This window comes from Mandrillus leucophaeus, unplaced genomic scaffold (assembly GCF_000951045.1).
Source record: "Mandrillus leucophaeus isolate KB7577 unplaced genomic scaffold, Mleu.le_1.0 Scaffold1567, whole genome shotgun sequence".
Taxonomy (NCBI): Eukaryota; Metazoa; Chordata; class Mammalia; order Primates; family Cercopithecidae; genus Mandrillus; species Mandrillus leucophaeus.
The window spans coordinates 120,634-129,677 of NW_012101551.1; the positions used below are offsets into that span (position 1 = coordinate 120,634).

Here is a 9,044-nt window from a genome sequence, read left to right on the forward strand (position 1 = left end):
AGCATTAGGAGATATACCTAATGTAAATGACGAGTTAATGGGTGCAGCACACCAACATGGCACATGTATACATATGTAACAAACCTGCAGGTTGTACACATGTACCCTAGAACTTAAAAGTATAATAATAATAAAAAAATAATAATAAAGCATATACACAGAGAGCACTTCATGATAATACAAACAAAAGCAACACATGAGGTATTGATTGTGTAATTATGTAGCACACAGCATAATTATGGGTCCTTAATAAATACTGGATGATGGTTACAATTATTGTCAACTTAATAAATATTGTCTGAAATAAGAAAAAAAACAATGTTGGTGTTTAAATGGCTGTAATTACATTTCTAGGCTAACACTGCTATTAAGTTGAATATGGAAAGCTTTTGCTTCTGTGTTGCTGTTCCATACGTGGGTCTGAGATCTCCAAAAGGCCAGATGAATGAGCCTTTCATTAAAAAAAAAAAAAATTCTTCTTGACTGTAGAGATAATAGCTCTAGTAAGGAAAGTAAACTATATTCTGGAGAAATCAGCAGAAATTCATAGGCTCTTAAGTCTTCTGGAGCCAACTAATTTCAGTTGGTTTAGGATGAACAATTTTATTGAACTGCAATAAATTTGAATTTCTTCTAAATCCTTAAGTTTGGAAGGATAATCTATTCTTATTTTAATATTGGAAAGAAAGAATAAGCAATCAGGTCTAACCCTATCTAAGAGTGTTAGAATAGAATGAAGGTGTCTATATTTGCTGTGTTCCCTCTGAAAGGTATAAAGATGAGAGATGATTGCTGGTGACTCACCGTTCTATTTCATCTAGAGACCTGAGTGCTCTCACTGCTCTATTCCCTTAGGAGGTCATGTTCCTCTGCTTAAAAGAATATTGCCTGCTCTCTGAGCTAATGATTTGTTTGGAGGATGGAAGTCTCAGAGGTGAAGATAACTGCACAGCTTTTAAAATGTATCTTTCTGATCTTTGATCTGTTTTTTTCTGAATACATAGGGCCCTTCAATGGCAAGATTAAAGACGCCTTTTCTTAGAAGAGAGGCAAAAGTTGAAAACTTAAAAGCTGCTCAGATTTCCAAATAATATTTTTGTATTTTTTCATTTTGTTGACATCATGTTGGGTGAGTGTCATCCTTCATTCATGTGATAATTGGATAGTAATCAAAATGCAGTGTTGGATCACAGGTTTTCCAAGAAGATGGGGAAACTATGCATTTTGTTTAAAAAGTAGTAAATGCAAACTAGTTTATGATTAGGGCATACATAACTCATTTTGAATTCCATTTAATTCAACAAATATTTACTTGGTACCTAGTAGATGCCAAACATCGTGTCTTCTTTTGTAGGGAATATCAAGAACAAGGACCTGTTTTCAAGAGACTTATACCCTTAATCAGGCAGTTAAGGGGATTACAGAAATGGCCGTCGTAGGATGCAGAATATGCCAAATGAAAAGTGCGTGGAGAGAAATGAATGACATTCAATGCGGGACAGAGAAGAGACCACATTTAAATGAGAGGGCATCATGGAAGCGTTCAGCATCTGAGAATGACTTAGCAAAATGGCAAGATTTTCCTGGATGGGGCTAGAACTGAAAGTAGGTGATAGTAAAGCATGTGATGTGCAGAGGGCAGGGGGAGTGGCATAAGGCAGGGGAGGGAAGTGGTCAGAAAAGGTTGAGAAGCTTGTATTTAATGAGCAGGCAGCGGGGAGCCAAGGAAGATTTTTAAGCAGAGCAGAGATAGTGTTAAAAGTTGTGGTTCAAGAAATATTTCTGAAGCATTTTAAAGCAGAATTTCCTGTCTTTTGAACTAAAAAAAATGTCTATGTAAACAAATGTGTTTGATAATATCCTACAGGCTTTATTTCCAAATAGAATGGCTACCTCTGAAAATGTTAAACCATGACAGTAGTATGAGAATTAATTTCTCACTTATACTTGGATCCAAAAGGTTTTTATTTTTCAGTTTTATAATGTTGTGGCTCATCCATGCATATATTTCTAATGTAGATTAAATAAATCAGCAAATGATTGTTTTATTTTATAGCATTCTGAACAACTTAATCTGCCCCCTTCTACCAGGCGAACAGCTGTTTTTTAATGTCTGAATAATATTTTGATATGCTTTTGTTTTGCTCCTAAGTCCTGTTGGGGAAAAAAAAAATGTGACCTTACAAAAGCATGGAAATAAAACATAAAATGTATAGAAAAATACATAGTCTTACAGAATAAAGAAAAACAAAAAAGCCAGGTGTGGTGGCCTACGCCTGTAATCCCAGCACTTTCGGAGGCTGAGGCAGGTAGACCACCCAGTCAGGAGATCGACACCCTCCTAGCTAATACTGTGAAACCCCGTCTCTACTAAAAATACAAAAAAAAATTAGCCGGGCATCATGGTGGGCGCCTGTGGTCCCAGGTGCTCAGGAGGCTGAGGCGGGAGGATGGCGTGAACCTGGGAGGCAGAGCTTGCAGTGAGCCGAGATCGTGCCACTGCACTCCAGCCTGGGCGACAGAGCAGGACTCCATCTCAAAAAAAAAAGATTTTTTTAAAGCGAAAATCAGGATGGCCTTGAATGGACATAGGTCTGATCAGAAGATACTTTTTTCAGGAGTATTTTTTTTTTCATAATTACCATTGTGATGGTCGGAGTTTATCCAAAATAAATCTGAAAATGCGAGTAGTTTTATTTATCTTCTACTAAACCTTCATCAGAATAAGTAATCTAATATGGGTCATGTTTCCTCTGTGTTATTTTCTGCCATTCTGGGCAGAAAATATGAGAACCTGAAGGATACATAACTCAAAACTACAGAACTCTCAAATACATGATGACAAGACAGCATGCTGAAGTAAGCACAATATGACCTGAAAGCAGTCAGTTAATAATGGACTGTAAATATTTTGGAAGTGTTTGAACACACTGAAACTCAAGAAGCTGCCAATTTTTTGAAGACTTCATCTTGTTTTCTCTTACTATGGATGTATTTGGAAGATCTTTCCTTATTTTATAAGTAGAGGATGGTGCGTTGTTAAGTAATATTCTACTGACCTAAAAAAGTCAACAAAACTCATGTGTGCTTAATTTGCTATTATTTACAATTTATTCTATGGAGGAAATAAATACCAAAATAGATTGTTGTTTCATCTAAATGACCACAGGGGAAAACAAAGAGTTCAAATCAAATAGAAGATACTTCTTCACATTACAATAGGTTTGTCTTATGATTCCATTTGAGTTATGCCAAAATATTTTACTTTAAAAAGTTTGATTTGCACAGAAATAAAAGAAACTCTAAAGTCTGTCATAGGCAGTATTTTTTTTAATTTAATTTTGTTTTGTTTTTTAAAATATCCCATTCTAAAGTTCTTAACTGGGGACTTGAGCCAAACCTAGTTGGCACATAATAGTGACCCCTGCATCCCTTCTAGTTGTTGGTTTTTAATTGACTATTTTGAATAGAATTCTTCATAAGAAAAAGTATGTAGGAAAAAAGTAGAATTGAGAAAGATTACTACCAGGTATTTTCTAAATTAATATTCAAACTCAAACTGATAAAAGTACTCATCAGTAAAGTAAGCAGATAAAGCAAATTAGCATTCATCAACAGTCACTCTTTTCAGTAAGGTATAACACAGAGCATGCTAAAAAAGCATAAGCTTATTTCACATTCCTATGCCTCATCAGTACGTATTGTTGACTAAGATAACTGATGAAAAAAAAAAACACAGCATGAGAATGGTGATTTATCAGGTACACCACATTATTACCACTATTTTATGCTTCTCTTAAACATCAAAGGTATAATTTAGCAACAAGCATATCCAACTTTCATGTAGTAATAGATCCATAAAATTAAAATTAAAATTAAAATTACCAATCAAATTAAAATCACCAACACTTGAGTGAACCTTTCCAATGAAAGTGAATTAATCACTGAGAATGATATGAAAACTAAAGTGTTCTAAAAACCAATGCCTTACCAGTAACTGGATCAGGTTCAATGTCACCTCTGCTCTCCTTCCATGACAGCAGGTAGTTGAGGCTGGTGAGATCTGCAGACTCTATATAGTTGTTCACTGTAAGCATCATCTGATGAGCTTTTGCTATTCCATAGTGAACTTTTGTCTCATCCATCAGAGGCATGCTCATTAGCTCTACTGTTGTGTCAAAAGCTTGCTGAAAGCGTTGAGAAGCTTTGTTGTAGTGTCCCTAAAAAGGTAAGAGAAAGAATTTTCTTTCTTACTTTTAATTTCACCATTTCACATATTTTCCGACCTTACCCTGGCATGTCCCACACTGACCTTTCGACAGTTATAGCAGTTCATCTTCAAGAAGAAACAGATGGCAAGCAGGCTATTAGGATAAGGTTCTCTTAAAGAGCTGTGATTACTCACCATTCAATATCTTGAAATTAACTTAGTAGGAAAGTTCTATCTATTAGACTAAGCTATATAAGACTTAAGTTCTGCAATGTCTGGCAAGATGGCCTAATAGGAACAGCTCTGGTCTGTAGCATCCAGTGAGCTCAGCACAGAAGGTGGGTGATTTCTGCATTTTCAACTGAAGTAACCAGCTCATCTCTTTGGGAAGGGTTAGACAGTGGGTGAAGCCCACAGAGGGCAAGCCAAAACAGGATGGGGCACTGCTTCACCTGGGAAGTACAAGGGTTGGGGAATTTCCTCGCCTAGCCAAGGGAAGCCACAAGGGACTGTGCTGTGAGGAATGGTGCTCTCTGGCCCAGATATTATGCTTTTCCCATGGTCTTCACAACCCACAGACCAGGAGATTCCCTCCGGTGCCTATGCCACCAGGGCCCTGGGTTTCAAGTGCAAAACAGGGTGGCCATTTGGGTAGACACCAAGCAGGAGTTCTTTTTTCACACCCCAGTGCTGCCTGCAATGCAAGCAAGACAGAACCATTCACTACCCTGGCAAGGAGGCTGAAGCCAGGGAGCCAAGTGGTCTAGCTCAGCGAATCCCACCCACACGGAGCCAACCAAGCTAAGATCCACTAGCGTGAAATTCTCGCTGCCAGCCCAGCAGTCTGAAGTCAACCTGGGATGCTCGAGCTTGGTGGGGGCGGGGGATCCACCATTACTGAGTCTTGAGTAGGCGGTTTTCCCCTCCCAATATAAACAAAGCCTCTGGGAAGTTCCAACTGGGTGGAGCACACTGCAGCTCCCCAAAGCCCCTGCAGCCAAACTGCCTCTCTAGATTCCTCCTCTCTGGGCGGGGCATCTCTGAAAGAAAGGCAGCAGCCCCAGTCATGGGCTTATAGATATAAAACTCCCATGTCCCTGGGACACAGCACCTGGGAGAAGGGACCGCTGTGGGCACAGCTTCAGCAGACTTAAATATTTCTGGCTGCTGGCCCTGAAGAGAGCAGCAGATCTGCCAGCAGAGTGCTCCAGCTCTGCTAAGAGACAGACTGCCTCCTCAAGTGGGTCCCTGACCCCCGTGCCTCCTGACTGAGAGACATCTCCCAGCAGGGGTTGAGCTCCAGCTGGCATCTGGAGGATGACCCTCCATGACGAAGCTTCCAAAGGAAGGAACAGGCAAAAATCTTTCTGTTCTGCAACCTCCGCTGGTGATACCCAGGCAAACAGGGTCTGGAGTGCACCTCCAGCAAACTCCAGCAGACCTGCAGGAGAGGGGCCCGTTAGAAGGAAAACTAACAAACGTAAAGGAATAGCATCAACATCAACAAAAAGGATGTCCACACAGAAATGCCATCCGAAGGTCACCAACATCAAAGACCAAAGGTAGATAAACCCACGAAGATAAGAAAAAACCAGCACAAAAAGGCTGAAAATTCCAAAATCCAGAATGCCTCTTCTTCTCCAAAGGATCATAACTCCTCACCAGCAAGGGAACAAAACTTGATGGAAAATGAGTTTGACGAATTGACAGAAGTAGGTTTCGGAAAACGGGTAATAAAAAAACTCCTCTGAGCTAGAGGACCATGTTCTAATCCAATGCAAGGAAGCTAAGAACCTTGACAAAACGTTAGACGAATTGCTATCGAAAATAGCCAGTTTAGAGAAGAATATAAATGACCTGATGGAACTGAAAAACACAGCACGAGAATTTCGTGAAGCATACAAAAGTATCAATAGCTGAATTGATCAAGCAGAAGAAAGGATATCAGAGATTGAAGATCAACTTAATGAAATAAAGTGTGAAGATAAGATTAGAGAAAAAAGAAAAAGAATGCAAGAAGCTTGCAAGAAATATGGGACTATGTGAAAAGACCAAATCTACATTTGATTGGTGTACCTGAAAGTGACAGAGAGAATGGACCCAAGTTAGAAAACGCTTTAGGATACTATACAGGAGCACTTCCCAACCTAGCAAGACAGGCCAACATTCAAATTCAGGAAATACGGAGAACACCACAAAACTCCTTGAGAAGAGCAACTCTGAGACACATAATCGTCAGATTCACCAAGGATGAAATGAAGGAAACAGTATTAAGGGCAGCCAGAGAGAAAGGTCGGGTTATCCACAAAGGGAAGCCCATCAGACTAACAGTGGATTTCTTTGCAGAAACCTACAAGCCAGAAGAGAGTGGGGGCCAATATTCAACACTCTTAAAAGAATTTTTGACTCAAAATTTCATATTCAGTCAAATTAAGCTTCATAATTGAAGGAGAAATAAAATCCTTCACAGACAAGCAAATACTGAGAGATTTTGTCACCACCAGGCCTACCTTACCAGAGCTCCTGAAGGAAGCACTAAATATGGAAAGAAAAAATCAGTACCAACTACTGCAAAAACACCAAATTGTAAAGACCATCAACACTATGAAGAAACTGCATCAACTAACGGGCAAAACAACCAGCTAGCATCGTTATGACAGAATCAAATTCACACACAACAATATTAACCTTAACTGTAAATGGGCTAAATACCCCAATTAATAGAAACAGACTGGCAAATTTGATAAAGGCTGAAGATTCATCCGTGTGCTCTATTCAGGAAGCCCATTTCATGTGCAAAGGCACACATAGGCTTAAAATAAAGGGATGAAGGAATATTTACCAGGTAAATGATAAGCAAAATAAAAGCGGAGGTTGCAATCCTAGTATCTGATAAAACAGACTTTAAACCAACAAAGATGAAAAAAAAGACAAAGAAGGGCATTACGTAATGGTAAAGGGATCAATGAAGCAAAAAGAGCTAACTAGCCTAAATATATACGTACCCAATACAGGAGCACCCAGATGAGTAAGACAAGTTCTTAGAGACCTACAAAGAGACTTAGAATCCCACATAATAATAATGAGAGACTTTAACACCCCACTGTCAATATTAGACAGATCAACAAGACAGAAAATTAACAAGGATATTCCGGACTTGAATTCAGCTCTGGACCAAGTGGACTTAATAGGCATCTACAGGACTCTCCACCCTAAATCAACAGAATGTACATTCTTCTCAGTACCACATCACACTTATTCTAAAATTGACTACATAATTGGAAGTAAAACACTCCCTAGCAAATACAAAAGAATAGATATCATAACAAACAGTCTCTCAGACCACAGTGCAATCAAATTAGAACTCAGGATTAAGAAACTCACTCAAAACCACAAATGGAAACTGAACAACATGCTCCTAAGTGACTACTGGGTAAATAACAAAATTAAGGCAGAAATAAATAAGATCTTTGAAAACAATGATAACAAAGACACAACGTACCAGAATCTCTGGGACACAGCTAAAGCAGTGTTTAGACGGAAATTTACAGCACTAAATGCCCACATTGATAAAGCAGAAAAGATTTAAATCGACACCCTAACATCAAAATTAAAAGAACTAGAGAATCAAGAGCAAACAAATTCAAAAGCTAGCAGAAGGCAAGAAATAACTAAGATCAGAGCAGAACTGAAGAAGATAGAGACACAAAAAAATCCTTCAAAAAATCAATGAATCCAGGAGCTGTTTTTTTTAAAAAAAAGATTAACAAAATAGATAGAATGCTAGCCAGACTAATTGAGAAGAGAGAATAATCAAACAGATGCAATAAAAAATGATAAAGGGGATATCACTACTGATCCCACAGAAATACAAACTACCATCAGAGAATACTATAAATACCTCTATGCAAATAACTAGAAAATATAGAAGAAATGGATAAATTCCTGGACACATATACCCTTCTGAGACTATACCAGGAATAAGTCAAATCCCTGAATAGACCAATAACAAGTTCTGAAATTGAGGCAGTAATTAATAGCCTACTAACCAAAAAAAGCCCAGGACCAGACAGATTCATAGTTGAATTCTATCAGAGGTACAAAGAGGAGCTGGTACCATTACTTCTGAAACTATTCCAAACAATAGAAAAAGAGGGACTCCTCCCTAACTCATCTTAGAGGCCAACATCATCCTGATAACAAAACCTGGCAGAGACACACACAAAAAAGAAAATTTCAGGCCAACATCCCTGATGCACATTGATGCGAAAATCCTCAATAAAATACTGGCAAACCAAATCCAGCAGCACATTAAAAATCTTATTCACCACGATCAAGTTGGCTTCATCCCTGGGATGCAAAGCTGGTTCAACATACGCGAATCACAAAACATAATTTCTCTCACATAAACAGAACCAACGACAAAAACCACATGATTATCTCAACGGATGCAGAAAAGGTCTTCAATAAAATTAAACACCCCTTCATGCTAAAAACTCTTGATAAACTAGGTATTGATGGAACGTATCTCAAAATAATAAGAGCTATTTATGACAAACCCACAGCCAATATCATACTGAATGGGCACAAGCTGGAAGCATTCCCTTTGAAAACCGGTACAAGGCAAGGATGTTCCTCTCTCACCACACCTATTCAACATATTATTGGAAGTTCTGGCCACGGCGATCAGGCAAGAGGAATAAATAAAGGGTATTCGAATAGGAAGAGAGGAAGTCAAATTGTCTCTGTTTGCAAATGACATGATTGTATATTTAGAAAACCCCATCGTCTCAGCCCAAAATCTCCTTAAGCTGATAAGCAACTTCAGCAAAGT

The 9,044-nt window shown here is 38.6% G+C and overlaps 1 protein-coding gene across 1 annotated transcript in view; it reads right to left on the minus strand.

The window, feature by feature from the left end:
• LOC105536197 (tetratricopeptide repeat protein 29) overlaps nucleotides 1-9,044 on the minus strand; it is a gene marked incomplete at its 5' end in the record, with an annotated part of 190,646 nt that overhangs the window by 118,921 nt on the left and 62,681 nt on the right. The window contains one exon of the mRNA XM_011975479.1: nucleotides 3,992-4,220. Coding sequence (XP_011830869.1) covers nucleotides 3,992-4,220 — 229 coding nt within the window. The remainder of the gene's footprint in view (nucleotides 1-3,991; nucleotides 4,221-9,044) is intronic.